Genomic DNA, 21,367 nt, shown 5'->3' on the forward strand with positions numbered 1-21,367 from the left:
TCATTAGGTGCCTATGCAGCTTTTTCTCTATTGACGACTATCGCATTCACTCATGAGAATAAAGATTGTGATGAGTTTTAAAATCGAGTTTAATCTAACTCTGGAGCTATCTGAAACTCCTGTGAGATAGGATATTAAAAATAAAAAACGAAATTGCCATTTAAAGTTTTGGCGTAGTTTTTAGAAACAAAACTTTACGGGGATTTTTTAATAATTCAAATACATAACTGAATTATGCATGTCAATTTAAATTATGACAAACTGCATCGTTTCCGTAATTTAATATTTAAAATACAGATGATTCATTTTTAAATATTTAGGTAAGTCTTACTACTTCGTCACACATATTTTATTATAACGATATATATATATTATATGGTATTTTATTTTCAAATGCAAACTTGAAATAAAAAACAATGTTGTGAACACGCAAAAAATGAACCTAATCTGAAATTATGTGACGTAGTACCTACATTAAAAATATAGTATAAACAAGGCAATTTTAATGCAAATAAGGTGTTATCATAGTATGTAGCTTACTTAGGTTTAAAGTAAAAATTAATAATGAGCCTGCATAATACTTATTAATTATTATAACGTTGAAATCCTAGCACAAACGTAATAATTGTACCATCGAACCATAATAGCTAAAGTATGCATCAAGAATGCATTAGGTGCCCAAACAAAAACGCAATATAACTTTATAGCTGTAATTAGGTACTCGTAATCAAAAGCGGCTTATTCAGTAAGTAATAGTTTTTGAAATAATAATAATAATAATTTATTGCCAGTTAAAATGCACCATAATTATCCTCCTATTATCTATACCTGTAATGTTAATATATATTTTATAGTTTATCTAATTATATTATCACATTTTACCTACAAAATGTATATAAATATTATATTTCGATGTCCCAAGGAAAGTTAATATTAAAAGCTAAGTTTGCAAGCTTTCAAAAACAATGCTATATAATAACTAGCTGATTCTACGCACTTCGTTCTCGTAAAAAATGATAAAAATAAATGTGATTTTTTAGCTACTTTTGGGTGTAACTTGCTGCAGTAAATCTCAGTCACCTTGGTTAGGTGACTATAAATAACTAATGGCAACCAATAATAAATAAATACTAATCTCTACTAATTATTTCTCCTATAACCAATAGCAACCATTTATAAACAAAAAGGTCCATCGTAAATCTCAAAATTACTGTTTTAGTACCTGTTCAGGTATGCCCACTACCTGGTCCATCCAATTGTGAATCTAAACCATTCGAGGACCCACTCAAGCACACACGAAAAAAATATCATCAAAAACAGAGCAGCTGTTTAGGAGAAGTGTGAATACTTACACACGGATAGAAGAAATATATATATAAAGATTATCTAGTATATAAAATAATAATGATTGTAAAGGAGTATAATATACATAATATTACTATGGTAATTTGTAATAAATGTTTCATTTCAGAACACGTTTTATCAATATCAATTGGTAAGTAAGTATATCGTTTTTCATGCATACCTATATTATTTTAAAACTTTATAATGTGAAAGAAAATCTCATGATAATATAATTTCGTGGGGAAAACTTTTAAAAAACACATTTTATATATTTACCACAGTGTATTTGCGTTATTATTATAATATGATACTTTTACAGTATACTTTACCGTAATATATTTTACGTTAATTCGCCGAAATATTGATTGAAAAATATTCCCCGCAGATCAGAACTTTTACAATTATTAATAATGAAATTGAATAATATTATGTATATTTACAAATGATTGCATGTTATAAAATTCTCTAAATTTAATTTTGTGAATGAATAAAATATCTGTTCGATTACATTTTTAATAAATACCTGTTTATTAGTTGTTTTTTTTTTTATAATAAACATGCGATATCTATTCATTTTTTAAATGCCAGTGAAATAATTTAATATAAGCATTAAATACTTCCAAGCTACGCAAATATTTTTAAAAGTACGAAGTGCAATAAATAATATTGAAATCATATGATTTTGCTTATAGATGTTAAATAAATTAAACTGAATACGATGTAAAATAAGAAATTATAAAATTATATGAAATCATTCGTTTTGACCACTAATTTAAAAATTGTTATTCACAGAATCCCGAGTGATAGATCGTGTTGAATATTGTACATTATCAATATAGCAACTTTTTAAGAAATAGCGGTGAAACGAAATTATCTTATTATTGTATGGGTATACATTTTTCAACAGATTTTAATTTATGATCTACATAATAGATTATAGCAGGTGCTTACCACAAAAGTAATTTATACTATTTCTGGACGTGTTTTATTTTATGCGTTAAGTTGAGTGATTTTTAATATTGGATCCAGTTTGACATTTAATTGATGATTCATGTGAAAGCTGGATTTGTCTACATATTATGTACAGTTTATACTACTGACGTCAGTACCTACCTACATTGTGAAAATTATTATAATATTATATATAATTTCACCAAGGTTTTGTGTTTTTGAAAATAATATTATTTCGACTGTGTCTAAGTTGGTTCGTCAAAGTTTGTACGATGCCACTAATATAATAATTAACGTCATTAATGAACATTTGAAAGTAAGTTTGAGCTCGTGAACTACTAGCAAACCTGAGAAAACACATTACCTATACATCCGGACGGTGACTAAGGAAACTATGAAGACACCAACCATAACGACCTTTTTCTTTTTTTGTTCTAAAATGCTTACCTATTTTTTATTATGGGTACGTACATTTTTGGCTAGAGAAAATATTGTGTTATATCAATAAATCCATGGACAAATATCCCATAAATATCATCCAATTAAAGTCAGATTTAATTTGTGTTGAATCATTCAAATTTCAAATCAATCGATTCTTAGTTTTATTTTCTATGATTTAAAATACATATATATCTTATACAATTTATTTTATTTTTTCCATTTGTGAAATATCAAAGTTATTAGAGTATAAAATTGATAACTTTAAATTACTATGATGAATATATGGATTAAATACTGGTGTTTATAATTACTATTTTGCATAGACTATTAACAACCGAATAAAATAAACACAAATCTATTTATTCGACTCCAGTAATATCAGAAATAAAATGTCAAAAAATTTTAATTAATATTATTTTATTCTAATAATTTGAAACGCTCTATTTACACGGTCAAATTTAATAAATGGTTTCAAGTGGAATTAATGTATTTCCGGATAAATAAATAACATAATTTGAATTTTTAAAAACCTTTCACAAAATTAAAACTATTTTTTATAGTATATTAAAAGGTAACTGAATTGGAATATTGAAATAAGTACCGATGTAATAATATTTGTATTTTGCATTCTTAGAACCTATAGTATAATGCATTGATGACAAATTATGCATTCATGAATAATTTGTAATATGCCATCATCTATGGCAGATATAACTCAATATAAATTTAATGTGAAATTTGGATTTGAATATTATTTTTTTTATTAAAATACCTATTCAAAACAATAATCTGTTGAATAGGTTGTTTATTAATAACAAGTCCAATAATTATATGATTACTTTATGGAATAAATTATAGAAACAAATAAAATAATTCAACACTTCTTGTTTTGTTTTTTGAATCATTATAACTTAGGTAGGTATAGAGTAGTAAATTTCGATTTCTAGAAGTTTTTTGTGCGTAATCGTAAATAATCTAGATGGCCAACAAACCTTATCTACGGGATACCTACACATTTTATGATTTATACAGCACTCCGTTTTCTCCTGATGCTCACACGTAGAACAAAGGAATATTATAAGAGAAATAAAAGATTATTTTTTCTTTTATTTCAGAAATAAATACTATAATAAAATAATATATTATGTCAATAGTGAAATGTAACATAAAATATTAACAATAATAAAACGAAATATCATAATTCACAAGTACCTACCTACCTAGCTATATTGTAAACGTAAACATATTTTATCCAAATGCTTTAAGACATCATACAATATGCGAACATTTTACATTTTAGTACCCACCTAACCCCTTTTTTGATGTCTGACGGGTTAAATACTTTAAGTTCTAATTTGCATAAGATTTTAACATAACAAATATGGAGGAGCAAAATATAAATCCGTAAATAGCTCAAGGATCATTCGCATGGGATTTATTTGGTACATGACAAATTTTCGTGACATGTCTAAAAAAAAACTTAAACGTATATGGTGCTTTGGACATAATTGTTGACATCATATTTGATTTAAATTCAAAAATATTGTTTCTAAAATGTGCTTAACTTTTACCAAAACAATAATGATTCCCAAAAAGAATTAGGAAAAATAAATGTATGATTAATAATTATTAATATTAGTTACGTTTCGTACAAAATATGTATTTTATTCTTTATATTTCATATTATTATACGACAATGTTAATTAGAAATAAAATAAAATAATTTAGATACCTTAATTGTGATTGTTAACATGATTTGTTGTATATTTGAAGAATGGGATTTATATAATATCGAATAAGTATTAATAGGGTATTTATAACGACACGTCACAGATGAAGGTTGAGTAAAATTGTTCAAGCATGACAATTAACAAATAACTGAACTGTTGTTCGTGTGTGCCCTGTCAACAATTTAATATTCGCGACAAAAGTTACTATTTTAGATGCGTTTCATAAATAATATGTTATAATATATAATAATATTATGTAATACGATGTCGAACCATTCGATACACGAACACTACCTATTTTATACTATAATTCCCATAGACATAAATTAACTGATCGTAGATATAGAGGTTTCGCAGTTCGTATACCAACATTGTTAGGAAGAGATAGCATGCATCTTAAGACGGTCATAAAAGAACAAATCACATATCATGGAGTAAAAAACATTGTAATACACTATAACATTGTTTTTAAAAATGTTTCCACCATAGATTTGTATATAGTACTATAGATAGTGAACTCCCGCCATGAATTGAAGCTTCTAAGTCGGTTGGCAATTGTGTGGTATTTCATATGACAAGTAAGATGATATTCTGATTTATTTTGTATAGTATTTTATTATTTTTAAACATGTTGTTTAAAAAAATAAATATTTTAGAAAAGTCATTTTACATTTACTATTTTATTTGACTATTAAAAAAAATATAATTCCTAATACATTTTGTATAATAAATGAAATGTTTTGCCAATCAACAAAATGGCGGCCGTCTACAGCTGAATTTCACTTGTAACAATGTAAATTGTATAGGAGTTCTTTATCTAGACAGTGTAATATAGATAAGTCTGTGGTTTCCCTCTTCAAATTTTGCTTATCATTCCATGATATCTAATTATTTTTCTGTTACGATTTTCTTAAACTATACTTTATCTCTTTCATATACATGTATAACATCTTTGATCTCTTTCTAACAATGTTGGCCTCGCGGTGACATAGGCGCAGGCGCAGTCCATTTATTAATATCTATGTCTATGACTATTTCTAACATTCGCTGCACAACGCGGCATAACGTCGTGTTTGATACGAAACTATCGTAGGTGTTTATATTGAAGGATTGAAGAGTTGATATAACCTATTCAAATTACACGATGATCGATAGTGCCTATTATTAACAACACTTTGATTGAAAAGTAAATCGTTAGCGTGGGTGTATGGACGTCAAACGAGCGAATTTCGTACTATATAATATGTATATATACTTCGTGACAGGTAGAATCGCCAAGATCGAGAAGTTACGGATACCTACAACAATAGTAAGTTATGTTTGAACACAATATTATAATTAAATACACGTTCATCGTTCATAGTTGAAACTGACAGTTTTCCGGCTTCTATATAATAATTAGAGCGCGGATTTCTATGCAATTGCATATTTTTTCCTTTTAATATTTTTGGATTGTTATCAGTTATCTCCACGAATCATAATTTGAAGCTAATGGAGAAAATTTTTTTTGCATATTTCTGCATATTTAAAGGTTATTGCATATTTTTGCATATTTTGGCAAAATTCAAAATTTATTGCATATTGAAGCGAAAATTGAAAAAAATGTATAAAATAATATTTTGTCAAGTAGAAAAATTAAAACTAAATTTCATAGTCACTAAACAATAATGTATATATATATTTATTTAAAACTTTATTAGATACATAATCGATTACGACGTAAACTTAATCGCTCTTGCTGTGTCAGTCGGTTATCGACATACCACTTGGCACTCGGTTACATCGTTTTTCGTTGTCCGTAAATCGTTAATATGCCGAAAATAAATGTGTGTCTACCTATAATCTAAATTGCTCTTGCTGTATCAGTCAGTTATCGACATACCAGTATACAACTGAGTTTCGTTAACTAAACGTTCAGCTCGAAGATCTTTATGAAGACCCGACAATACTAAGTTGCTTCAAATATGCCCCAATAACTTCGGTTGACGTCGAACGTTCGTTCTCAGTCTTTAAAAATATGTTAACCGATAAACGATACAGCTTTACAGAAGAAAAACTTGAAATGCACATGATTATTCATTTTAATAATAAATAAAATTTTAAAAATAAATTAAGTTTTTCAGAAAATTCCCTAAATTTTTTTTTATGAAGTACCTATTTAAGTAATTAATTATTATAAGTTGTATTGTAAATTTTAAATAAATAAAAAATTTTTGCATATTTTTTACATATTTTTATGATTTTGACTCCATATTTTTTGCATATTTTCATGATTTTTACTGCATATTTTTTGCATATTTTCATGATTTTTACTGCATATTATATGGCATATTTCAATACTTTTAAGTCCGCGAAAGTCTACAAATCCGCGCTCTAATAATAATGTACAATATTGTATACATTATGAAGTCCAAACCATCATATCACACGATTTATACACCTACATATTATGTATATTTATATGGGAGATGAAGTGGCGCGATAAACCTACGGTACAGGTCGCACAAAATCCCGAAACTTTAAATTAATAAAACAATATTATTATTATTATTATTATTATTAGTGGTCTGTCAAATTGGTTTTGCCGGATCGTCCGGTTGGATACGTATACGACAAAAATTACGACAAGGCACGGTCCTTGGAGCTATATAGTGTACGATACATATTATTTGCAAAAAACCGTGAAAATAATAATCTATAATAACGAACACGAATACTGCGAGATTTGGACGTGAAAACCGAGTACAAAAATGCTAGTGCCGACAAACTACTTGAGTTGATATTATAATATGTATATTGTATTGTTATTAGACAATATAATAAATATAATAATCATATAGTCATATCATATAAAATAATAAATTTGACAAACGAACAAAGCACCAAGTGCCTACTGTAAATAATAAACCGCTCGCGACGACGGCGAGATTTTACGTAGGTAGGTACAATGTTATTATGATATTTTTAACCGAATAAAACAAAATAATAATATTCAAAGTTCCTGACAATTAAGTCCGACACGGCTCGCTGTTCGTTTGTACTGCTTGGCGCTTAAAAATTTAATTGGATTTTTAGAAATTGCGTTATGCTTGTGGTGGTTTTGGTGATGGTGGTGGCGGCGATGGTGGTTTTAATTAACATTTTTACAAATATTTCAGAGAACTCGGGCGGATATTATATTATATCCGCGCAGGTCTCGGAGTAAATTATCAAAAGAAACAATAGCCATCGCAAGCAATCATATAACACTAAAACAATATTATAATGAGAAACTTACTGTGGTTGTGATAGTATAAAGTAAAATTGCAACAATTATTTTGAAAATTTTGATTACGTTCAATAATGTCGTACTACCGCGGAGAACGTGGTTCGGCTGAACAGATGGGTAATATATATACATATATATATATTATTTATTAGATAATATAATACCTATAGGAACACTAAGTATAATATTATTATGTGGTAAGTGAAGAATTACATATACACATATTTATTTATAAACACTTTAGTGAATAGATAAATAAATAGAATATTTACCTACAAGAAATGATGGATGCGAGAAGTCATCCATCAATGACACTCACGCGGGTATTATAATATATAGATTATTATTTTAATTTTAATGCTATATTATTATTATTATTATTATACAGAGTGTCGTGTGAGGATATATTATACACATTAGCCGTAGAGGGGGGACTCGCCGCCTCGACAAAAACGGTTTTTTGCCGTTTTACATATAAACTAAAAAAAACAATTAAAAATCATGAAATTAATGAAAATAAAATGTTGAAATGTCAAAATGTTCACAAAATAATACTCTATAAAGTGGCTATTTTCAATTTTTTCAAAAATAAAAAATAACTTTGAAACATTTTTACCAAAAAATAAAATAAAATATGTGTAGTCCTTGTCTCTATGAGTCTAATAAAAAAAACAGGTTTATTATATATCTATTATCTCAAGAGATATTGCAATGGAGTAAATCCCCGCGGGACACCCTGTATATTGTAGGCCAAATGTGGGGTAGAGAACTAAGAGACGAGTAGACGACCTGTGCGGCGGCTGCTATTAAAAACAGCGTTGTGGTGGGAATTTTTCTATAAAAAAAATAAAAGACGTGACCCGATAGTCCACTGTATTATTATTAAAGGCTCGTGGAATAAAGGCAACGGCGTTAAGATCGCACCGATGTAATAAAAGCGTAAACAATAAATTATTTGCAGAGAGCGAAACGTGTCGGCGGTGGTAAAGCTGTAGCCCGGTTGATGATGAAACAAACAAAAAAAAAATGTATAAAATGTATTTTGCTCTTTCTCTCGTCCATGTATAAACATTTTTACGGGTTGAAAAAAACGAGATAAACTGCATAAATAAAATAAGAAAAACTTCGTCGGCTTAGATGTTATACCATGGAGTGTACTAACTCAAATGCCGTAATGGTAACCGATCATCGAGTATACATACCGCTACCGCTGCCTACATTTGTATAAACACCATAGGTGGAAATAAAAAAACGAATAGTTATTCAACAAGATTTAATAATAATGCAACTTAGTTTTTTATCAATAAATAATCGTACGCATTTCATCGGTAAACTACTATTAACCATTCGCATTACCACGAAACACCAATAAAGGTTTAAATAAATGTAATACGCCACATAATATACAAATTGGCCAAGCGACGGATGGATTACCTAATTGTTTTTATTTTCACCATTTAATGCGAACAGTTAAGACTTTTTGGAGTAATTTTCGTCCAATTAAATATTGAAAGGTGCCTAATGAATAATAATAATAATAATACAAGTTTTAATAATTTCGACCTTCAATAAAATAAAATGTAGGTATAGTATATTGAACACATGGATAGAGGACAACGAAAATAGATTAAAAATGGAAATAATTAATCATTAACTTTTTGAACTTAGTTAATTAAGAATATATTATATTTTCTATCTAATAATTACGTCATACTATTGAAATATTAGTTTTAATATATTGACATTTGTGTTTTTGTTCTACCACGATTTTTTGAACTATAATAATATTATATAAAACGGTATTTATAAAATAACCACGTTTAAACATTCGGTTACTCACTTGTCTTTTGAACAAAATCTTCGAAACGGTGGTCGGACGATAAAAATAATAATCACTCTTACGAATGTTTCACATGTAATGTATACGAATTTCGTGTGTCGTGTCTACACGAGTACAACTGCATGAATGGCTCGGATTTAAGATCTCCACATCGTGTATTCGTAAGTATACGCATAATCTTTTAGATCAAACTTCAGTAGACTTTCTACCGTTGGTAGGCAGAGAAGAAGAAATTCAAAATTTCCGAGTCAAAATGTTCTTGTTCTGTTCATGGCTGAATTAAGACATTGGTTCTTTTAAAGGTGTGGACAATATTTCAACTGATCCAGAAAATTGCATATTTAATATACTATTATATTAAAAGATAGGTACCTATCGATAGTTTTGTAAAATAATTTTTTTATTTGCAAAAAAGTGTACATTTTATTTACGGAGTGAGTGGGAAAGGGTGGAAATAATTATGTTAAAATATCTAAATACGGTTCTGGTTTTGTTAACTTTCGACACCCATTGGTCAACAATAACGCCTGATTTTCATTGTACTTCTATATTTCTATAGTTTTTCACCATTCTTCCCCAAACCATCGAGTGATGAACAATGAGAGGAAAACAATGTTGTTCTTCCTCAATAGTATAATATTTATATCATATTTCATTATATTTCTTTTTCCTATTTTGTGCGTGCCTGCGTGCTGCACCGCACAGAAAATGAAATATCAAATATTTTAACGTCAAAAGCGATTTTTTTTTTAATAACATCGTGATAATCATAATTCCCATTACACTCTGGATGAGCAAATAATAACAATCGTTATAGCGTACCGTTAAGTCCACGTCTAATCGCTTCATGCACAACTACTGTATACCACGATGGCTCTCCGAAATAATATTTATTGTTTCAAAACAGCCGTCGTTTTTTTTTTGACAATCTAAGTTTCAATAAAAAAATAATAATATAGCTTTTTAGCCAGTTTTAATGGTTTAAAAAAAAAATGGTTACAACTGTAACCAATGTGATAGTAAAATATATGTAACGAAAAACTACGTTATCCGGTTTGAAATCCATTTAAAATTCAATATACTTATTTAAATTGTTCTGTGTGTTGCCTTCAGTCACAATTTGCATAATTTGCTGACTTCGCATCCTCTAGTAAATTTTTTTCAGTAATATGCTAATACTATCACGATCTTAGTTCGTGGTTTTAATTGTCGAGAGATTGAATACGTGACGCATTGAAAACCATGAATTGGTTTCTCGATTAACATCAATTGAGATAAAAATGCTATTTGTCGACCGCGTGGAAATAATAATATTATTATATGCATTAAGGCAATAAATAACTGTTGTATTATTTTTTTTATGTAATAACTTTTGGCCACAACATGTGTTGTAATATATTATTGTAGTATAGCTAATAATATAATATATGTGAAGAGCTAAAAGCAATTGACGTGGACAATATACCTATAATTATTATTGTAGGTAATAACAAAGTATACATAGTCCAGCTGTTATGAAATATCGTTTAAAAATAAAATTAGGTATAACGGTAAAACTATTTTCAATTACTAGAATGTATTTTAAATGGCTGAATATGGCATAAAATTGATATTGATATCGAAAAGCAATCAATTTTATTTTATTTTACAACAATAATAATATTATTTATGACGGCGTCCTGGGTAGTCAATTTCGCTACATGCATCTACAAATCATATTATTATACTGAAAACATTTTTAATAATAATTGTTGTATGAAAAAAGTATACTACATATTTTAACAGTCAAATATTGGTAACAATTCAACATTAAAATGGATCGATAAACACAAATTGAATTTGACTTATTAAAATAAATAACGAATAAAAAAACTTATTTAAAACAAATAATTGCACACACTTTTGAACATATTATAGTATTTTCCACTAAATATTGAACTTCGATATTATACCTATGCGCAATCGTATTTTTTTTTTAATAAACCTACTTGTATTTATTTATTATGATACTTATAATGATTAAACTATTAAAGTATTAAATTCGTATTAGCAATGCAATTATATACAATTATTTTATATCTAATTTTCAAAGTAAATTTGATGTAATTGATTTCGTAGATATTTATACACAACATTTTATTTTAAATGTCAATATTAAGCAATTAAAAAGTGAATGTTTATTTTAATAATTTTTTTGGAACCATAAACATCGTGTTTAGTTGTAATCCCATGGTAAATGGTATACTGTAAGGAATGAATAACACTCGTAATTTACACAGCATAATATTTACTGACAAATTAATCTTGTGTTAAAGATTATGTACTGCAAAAATCACAACAAAATAATAATTTAACAGTCATAGAGGTTATTTTTATTCACCATATAATATATAAATTTCCGAGTCAATTTGTTGTTATGGGAAAATCAATTTTGCAATGCGATTTTAACACATACACATCGGCACTTGCCAAAAGACAAATTCCTTTAAAAAATGCAATCAAACAAATTAATATAGTTTTTTTTAGTTTTTATAACACCTATATTTGTGTGTCCATATTGTGTTTGAGATACTTCAGACCATACTTGGATGCTCTTTTGTTAGTTTTGTCCATCAATACTAAGTGTTTCGAGTGCTGACATTCGTTGACTTCATATTGTGTTTCGTTTATTGCTATTTATATAAATATGCATTTAATATTTTATTTATATTCGTTTTATAAGTTTAAATCATTAGGTACGATAAATCATAGTTAATTTGTTCAATAGTTTTAAATACAAAAAGCACAAAACTTGAGTAATAAATATTAACGAATGTATCACTTTACAAAACAATTATTAGCGATGTATATGGACATATATTTATATATTTTAAGACTTCTGAACGTATATTGTTATTGTAAAATTGTATACATTATCATTACACTATTAACTCTGTTTAATGTGTCAACATCAGCTGAATGTATTAAAACATAACAAACGTAAAGATTGTTTACAAGACCAACTTTTTTTTTTTATCATATTATTTGGAGAAGAAATTGTCTGTCGTAAGCATAAAACCGTAGTTGAGCAGAAAAGAATTTACATGTTACAATATTTTATCCAACTTTGGAAAATTTAAATTCATAATTTATTTTACGGTATAGAAACTGAAAGCTGTCGATTTTGCGAAATCTAGTAGCTAGGATTGAGAATGATCTAAAACACTGAATTTAAAATGCTAAACGCGTACCTTCCTTAAATGCTTAGCTAGTGGTTAATATTTATTGATTTAGACAGGTAACGTTATAAAAAATTTAAATAACCTATCAGTCAGTAATCAGCTTACAATGTTATGCAAAATATGTATAGAAAAATTGATTTTCATAACACAATTATAATATAAATATCTATTGAAGGGCACAACGTATGTATGATTACATTTATTACAAACATATGTATTATAATACTGCTATAATATAAATGTAGACGTTACATTTTTAAGAAATAATCAATAAAATAAATAAAGTATAAGTTCATGTATGGATATCAAAATATTTTATTATTATTATTTTTAATAAGCATTAAAGTCCGTCTTTCTTTCGTTTTTTTTTTTGTTCTTAATAAGAAATTGGTGAAATTATTAAAGTACCTACCTATGTAAACACCAATTAAAAATAAATTAAACTGACAAAGAAGGTCATTATGATGGGCGATCGTTTTAAACTTCAGGATGCCGTGTATAATGTATAAGTATATAAATGTACAATGTATCTATAAGTATAACATGACAATGGCTGGAATAGTAAAACCACTCATGTCCGAGACAAAGGTGCATATTCCGGGGAGTTAAATGAGAAATCACTATTGTATGAATAGTACTTGAATGAATCCGTTTCGTGCAGATGAATAATGAAAATTCCATTATATACCTAGTGATGATTTCAGGCGAAACGAATAAAACAGAAACAAGGTTCATCGCGGAAAACGGATTCTCGAAAACTAAAATTGGTTGTGACTGTTAAAAACTGTATAAGATATAAAATCGATAAAAAGTAAAATGGGATTTATATGCTACACGTCATAAGCTCACTTCCGGCCCACATTTATGTGAGAATTGTCAAACAGTGAGATAAATTGTGTCATTATCGTTAGACCGGAAATTACCATAAGATCATAATTTAAACTATCTAAAATAATTTATTATAATAAAGTATATGCGCATAGGTATTATAGATGGATATTATAAAACTAACGCTTTTTAGACTTACCGGAAGAGCTCGGTCGTTTATGTCTGAGAACGAATCCACTAGATGAACGTGCTCCTCGGCCACCACCTTGTCCATTTGCAAAGTGTAATACCCTAAAGTTTTGTCACACTGGTGTCGTTGATGACTGAGTAGTTGCACGATGAGTACATCGTCGTTTCCCAAGCGTTTTGATATCGGCCATTCAAAGTTCTAGAAAAATAAAACACGCATTTATTATTATTTTATTTGTAATAGTTGTTCTGCAGACTGCAATAGTTAATATTATGATTATCTCATTTATAATCTTAATAAAATATAATTTTTTTTTACCCTCAGCGACATAGGTCATTGGGATACAGTCATACAGTTATTATTTAAATGTCATTAAGAACTTATTTCTAACGATATACAGAAAAGTTTGCGAATAATTTAAAGAGAGGTTCTGAAGGTGTTTCGGAAGTTTTGAGGTCAATCTTGATTCGATGTATGTTTGACATTCTGTCATTATGTGTTTAATTGTAAGACAGGTGCCGCATAATAGGCATATTGGGGGATAATTTTGAGATTTTGGTGAAGTTCATTTAGAGTCTACTAAATGATATTTTTAAAGATGGATTGCATTTTTTTATTTTTAATCTAAATTTAAATTAATTAATTAGTATGGTTTGGGTCAGTGGAGAAAGCTGTGTATAAAAGAGCATTACAAAGTCTCGTCAGTCTGTTTTTAAGGCTTGGATTATTAATTTTAGGCCGAATGGAACCAATGATTTCGATCATTTCATGTGATGTTGAACTGTTCTAATACTGGGGTTGGGTTGGGCTCACTAAGAGATTTTTCCATTATGTACTTAAACTGCTCATAGTTTAATTTCTTGTTCGTTATCTTTTCGAAGCTATTTTTAATGGGTTCCAGTGTTTCGTCTAGCTTTATGATTATATTTTCGATAGAATCGGAACGTTTTGTTTTTTTTTTTTTTGTTGATGGTTGAGTTGTTTTCTTTGACTTTGGATTTGGAGATATAGTTACATTTAAAGTCGTGTCTTGAGGCGCGGATTTAAGGGATGGCGAGCAAGTTGTTGGACTTGATATTGTTGATGATAGTGCCGGTCTTTTTTTTGTTTCGGAAGTGGGAATTGACGTAATATCGTTTTGCGTTGATTCTATAATTACTGGGGCATCGAGGAGGGTTGGTTGAATTGAGGTTTGCATGTTGCTTGCATCAGTGTCGTTCTTTAGGTTTTTTTATGAGAGTATCTCATACTGGGTAGATATTGAGCAGATACTGGGGGCTCGTTGTGCGCTGAGTTTTCTTTGAAGGTGATAAAGCTGCTTACAGTGCTGTACGGGGTTTATATAGATTTAACGTCTAAAGCATAGGATGTGTGCTAGTTCTTTTATGTTGAATCCTGTGTTGATGTGAGTTATCGGAGATAACAGTTGAAAGTTGTAATTTTATAGGTTTAATGTGATGATATCATTGGAAATAGTGGGCAAAACATTTAAAATTATAATTATTTTGGCCGAGTTTACTAACTGTCTAATTGTTACTTGTGTGTGGTCATTTAAATTGATATTATCAATCAGAAAATCAACAGTGTTTTTGTCGTTTAAATATATACTTAAACGGTTGTTGGATATTCTACAAACGTATTAGATATTTTTCTGTAGAATTAATTTGCTGATTGCTAAGATGTATTCGATTTGAGATACGTTATCAAATGATTCGAAGACGATTGCCTGGTCTTTTTGGGTAGGTTAACGTTGAGAGTAGTCTCAGCAAATGTTTTCATTCCAAAGGTGTTTTTTTTGGTTTCGATGTTAATATTCGATGTGGAGCTTATACTTAAGTTTGGAACGCTCTGTATATAACTGGTATTGTTGTTGATTTCGTAATTGGAATTATTTGTGTCGATGGCCTTGAATGCGATATTGTAAGCAGCGTTATCTGAGTATTGTGAGGATGCTGGTGATTCATTGGTCATATTGTCTACTGTGTTGGCTGTGGACTCGGGATTAGATGTTATATCATTGGGTTTACTATGATTTGTTTTTGATGACTGAATAAGTCTGTCTTTAAGACTTATAGAATTGTTGGGTTTATCGCCCATTTTGGGGTGTGAATACTAATGAGAAACAAGTATGCGTAAAACCAAAAAAATCTTCTTTATGATAAATATTCATATATTTAGCTGATTCACATGTAACTCAATTGAATGCTTACGAGAGCTAAAATACGAGAGCGCGATACGATAAACGTGTTGCTCGGTCGAACGTAACTGTTAATGTAGACAAACTACAATGATTTCGGTAAATGTTGGCAATGTAATAAATTCATTCTACAGTTATTTTTATAATAATATATTCGGTTGTTTTCATAATTTTTATTGAAATCTCCGTTAATTTAGTTTTAAATTAAATATAATAATTATGTACATATTATATAGGTACATGTTATACCATAGAAAAATCTGTATCTAATAATAATTGTACCTATCTATTTTAGTGACAAAAAATAATGTATAAAAACTTATAAAATATGCAATCCATATTCAATTTGGCAGTTATAACACATCAATAATATTATTATAATAAACGCACATCCATTACCTAATTAATAATAGGTGTTCTGTTTTTTAGAATTTTTAGGTTGCGTGGCATAAAAATGTGAGTTTGTTGTTTGATTGTTTATTTAATTTATAAAATGGCATTTGGTTTCTGAAAAATCAATTGCCAAGTATAATATTAACTCTAGAAATTGTATAACCGTCAAAAACGTTTGGTCGTCAATATCAGATTTTAAATATATGCCTTATAATTATACCCGATTAAAGTAATTATTTATATAGACTATAGACAATAATATATAATGATATTTTAATAATTAGACATTTTTAACATGCATTAAGGCACATGTATACATTTTTTATTATAATAATATAGCATGTTTGATCAAAATAATTATTCTGTCACAAAAACGTTTTCATTTTATCATATTTTCTTTGTTTGTATAAAAAATTGTAAATAAAATAAAAATTAAATTAAATATATAGGTAGGCACCTACATATAATATTATGTTCAGTGAAATACAACACATTTCTAAAATAAATAATACCTAACAATTTATAAAATAGTTGACATTTTAAATATTATACGAAAACTATTACATGTACATATATTTTCATATTGGCAGGTACCTATTCAATTTAAATATTTGATTAAGAATAATCACAGTTGAAAATTACAACCTATGCAGTTTCTAAAATGATATATTTTTTCCATATTTATTACAATAATTATCTAGCTTCATTGATTTTATTGGACAAATAAACACAACTAGAACACTAGGTAGGCACTCATATTTCGATTCAGATAATATTACATTATTCATTATTATTAAATATAATTTAGTATATAATTAAAATATAATTATTATTATAATTAATGAAATAAAAGTTTTAATAATTAACAAGATTTCTAAATAAGTACTATAATACAATTTTCTCTTCTTAAACCATATAGGTAACTAAATAATTTAACCAACCAATATTTTTAGTATGTTATTCATCTGGATGGTTTTTTTTAATTTCAAAAAAAAAACAATATTTTTGTGTAATTACACACAGTTATAAAAGTTCATAACAAAATAATGTACCTAATAGTTGTTGATAATCATTATTTTTATAAAAATAATAATCCTTGTGTATACCTATATATTTTTTTATTGAATTTCTTATATAAGATATTTTATTTCAATGTACCTACTATATTATATTTGTTACTTTATTTTATTTTATAAAACGTAGCTCAATGAGTTTATCAAAACAAATATTGCCTCAAGGGCATTATTTTATAAATGATTCCCTGAGTTGCTGATTTAATATGAAGACAATGTCAAAAATATAAAGTTATAAGGAAAGATACAATAGTTATGTTATATAATATTGTCTTTTAGCTGTATACGTTCTATACATTTATCAGTCAACGAGAAGAATTTTTTTTGTTTTTACTTTCACGTGTACTCTTTCTTTTGAAAAGGAGCCACTCGTTAGTGACACTTTATGACCTATGAAATATATAAATTATGATGTAAAATGTTCAGTCAATTAATATTATTTGAATTAACTGAAGACAAATTCACACTGTTGTAGTTGTTTGCGTTTTTAATACCTAATTAATGATACAATAAAATATGCAAGAAAACTGTGCAAACCATAAAAATGTAAATTAAAAAGTAGGCGAGTGGGTAACGCTCTGCTGTACATTAGATTTTTAGAGGAGTCACTGTAATGGATGTATTAAATTTTAATTAGATAAATTATATAAAATCAGTGTATATGAAAAACAATTCTGAGCGAAGACGGTCTGTCAGCCTATATTATTCATTATTAGTCATAGATATTAAAGTAATTTACTATTAAGCATTTAGTATAAAATTATATATATATATATATATATAAATTATATTTAAAAATGTGTATAAAATATTATTTTAATGTATAATATAGGTATATTTTAAAAATGAACTCACGAATAATATTTTTAAATTATAGGTGCCTCAACTAAATAACTAAAAGCGTTATTTTTCGTTTAAATATCTAATTTCGTCCAAATTTGAACTTAAAATTCCTATCGTCAAAATATTTAAATATAGGAATACTTATCCTTTGAATCTTGTGTTAAATTTTCAAATTTTAGTACACATAGAAAAATGTTTACAAATTTCTAACTAGAAATATTTTTCTACCAGAAAATATGCTAAACAACACACATGGTTGTAATAGATTTAAATATTATATTGATCGCTCCACTCAGAATCTAAATTAGCGAATAGGAGTGAAAAATAATATAATAATATATTAATGTGCCATCTATGAACACTTATAGCGTATTATTTAATATTTTATAACATGACAGAAACTTTACTATTAAAAGTTAGCTTATTCATTTTAAATACGGTTACATAAAACAAAAATTATTGATCAGAGTAAAATCACTGGATGGAAACTCTATATAAAAATCAAAACTATTTAATGCCACTTCCGGATTTGCGTTTTAACGAATTCTTAGACGAATAATTTCCAGATTGGTAAATTGTAAGTACACATTGGAACTATAAAGTTTATATAATTTTTCACGTATGACCTCAAGTCAGTGTGAATTCTTCGTTAAGAACATTGAATAGCACTTCGCATCTCAAGGTGATACAATAATATATTCTTTTAACTTTGTTTTTACATGATATAAACCAGGCGTGGTGTTTAATATCTATCCCTTTCCATTAGATGACCATTGATGGACACGGGATTATGCCATTACGGCGGTACACTATTTTCAAATACTGTAAAATGTATACTTGCTGGCTGTAGGTTAACTGAGGGCAAGGATTTGGCGTAAGGCTTATTTTCTATATATTTTACTCTCATCATTTATTTAGAAGAAGATTATAAGAACGACACTTAATGACTTTTAAAATGAGTAGTTTTGATGGTTAGATAAGATTCCGTTGTATTACACCAGAGCTATTATTATTGTTATTATTCAGAAAGTAATGTCTGTTTTTTAAAAATCGAGTTTTTATTTGTTTGTATTTTCGTATTATGTTAAAGTTGTATTTGTAATAGATTTTTTTAATAAAATAAAGCAGTAACGTTAATAATCGTTTCGTATGTACAAAAATTAATATTTATGTTTATGGTGTGCAATAAAGTAGCCAATATGTATAATTAATAATGCGTTAAAAGGTACTTTAAAATACATTATTTTGCACTATCTCAGGATTGACAATATACATATTCGCCGTGGATTTTAACTTCAACAATTTAAAATGTCTGACAACAATACAAACCGTTGTGCCGTAGATTAAACAATTTAAAAAAAAATGTCAACAAACAACAAACAACTTTCGTAAACACATGCACCACCACATAATATTGTATCGAAAATTATGCGAGTACTGCATGATTATATTGACAAAAACATTCATTCTTGTGAAAAGTTGTACCCCACAAAATATTTTTCCAATATACTCCACTCATCGCAAATTGTAAATAATTATAAAAAGTTTAAAATATCTTCATTTCTATACGTTCGAAACAATCAGAAAACAGCTAGTAATATTATGTGAAATAAAATTATGATAAACATCAAACTATAATATAGGTATGCGATTTTTTTTTGAAAAAAAAATAGTTTAACCTACTTTATTAGTTTAACTTATAACTAACAGAAATATAAATTACCTATAGCGATATAAATATAAAGGTAATTAATATTCTTAGATATCATATATGCTGACCGACCATTTCCGCTCAGATTCGTTTTTCGTATGCAGTGTCCTATCATTGAATAAAAATTTAACACATCCATTACAGTGACCTAGTCAATGACGAGATACACTCATCTACCCATACATCGAAGTGACTTCCCCAGTTTATATTATTATAAGTCATTCTGAACAAAATATTTTGGTTTGAAATATGAAATTAAATAATATGTACGTTTTATTTCAAAGCAAGTATTTGCTTTTTTTACTCAAAAATTATATCGATCAAAAACAATAGAAAAAAAATATAAATCTAATTTGTAATAAATTTAAATTAGGTAAATAAAATAGTTTTAAAACCGTTGGTAATACTTTGAAATTTTCTAGATAATGAGTATTTACTGTTAAAATAATCACCCCGTAAACATAGTACAACTTTTATGATTCGCTGTTCAAAATGATTTAGAAAGTCCGCTAAAATAATGGATGTCGCGAAAGTAAACGCATAATTAACGTCCGTATCTGTTTTTTTTTAATATAAAAGCACTTAATCAGAGAATTTGTGGTTCAAGTTTAAATTTATTACTCGCTGCAAAAAATATTGTTTATTAATTGTTCAAAAAATGTACAAAGTATACATACACATATTCAAGAAATTGTAATTTAATTAAAACGAAACTTCAATTTTGTTTTATGAAAAAATAGTTATAAACACAACATATTCTGGAAGGTTTGAAGAAAACTGCTTATTATTAAATTTTACACTTCAGTAAGCATTAGCATAATCTTATAAAAGCACGAAGCTTATACCGTGCTATAAAATTGCGTTAGATTTATTTGATATTTCTGAGAGATGAAAATTCTGCATAATATACAATATTATACGTGTATAATATTATCGTTTGAGTGTGTATGAAATGTGAAAATGATCTATACAAAAACAATGTGTAGCATTTACAGCATAGTAGTTGTTACACATTGTAACATTTTGTACATATGTCCAATGTCCAATGCCCATCATAATAAATGTGAGACACTCGGGATGTGCTTTTCTAAAAATATAACAATAACCCGAAGGTCGGAAGAGAATTGAATTAAAATAAAAAGTCAACGTTGTATTTTTCAATTGATCAAGTTTAATCATCAAAATAACAAGTTTTCAAGTTTTGAAAAGTCTTGAAAAAAAATTAAATCTTTAGTCTTTTACAGTTCCTATTAAGGCCCTACATAATACCATAACCTAACCTAACCTAACCTCGGAATAAAATTAAATTTAATACCGGTTGTAGCGTCGGGATACGT

General features: G+C 27.7%; 1 protein-coding gene across 2 annotated transcripts in view; it reads right to left on the bottom strand.

The window, feature by feature from the left end:
- The window catches only part of LOC132939222 (otoferlin-like), a 160,227-nt gene that overhangs the window by 60,361 nt on the left and 78,499 nt on the right, over nucleotides 1-21,367 (bottom strand). For both annotated transcript variants that reach the window (XM_061006290.1, XM_061006291.1), the window contains exon 3: nucleotides 13,823-14,011. In XM_061006290.1, coding sequence (XP_060862273.1) covers nucleotides 13,823-14,011 — 189 coding nt within the window. The remainder of the gene's footprint in view (nucleotides 1-13,822; nucleotides 14,012-21,367) is intronic.

This window comes from Metopolophium dirhodum, chromosome 2 (genome assembly GCF_019925205.1).
Source record: "Metopolophium dirhodum isolate CAU chromosome 2, ASM1992520v1, whole genome shotgun sequence".
Classification (NCBI taxonomy): Eukaryota; Metazoa; Arthropoda; class Insecta; order Hemiptera; family Aphididae; genus Metopolophium; species Metopolophium dirhodum.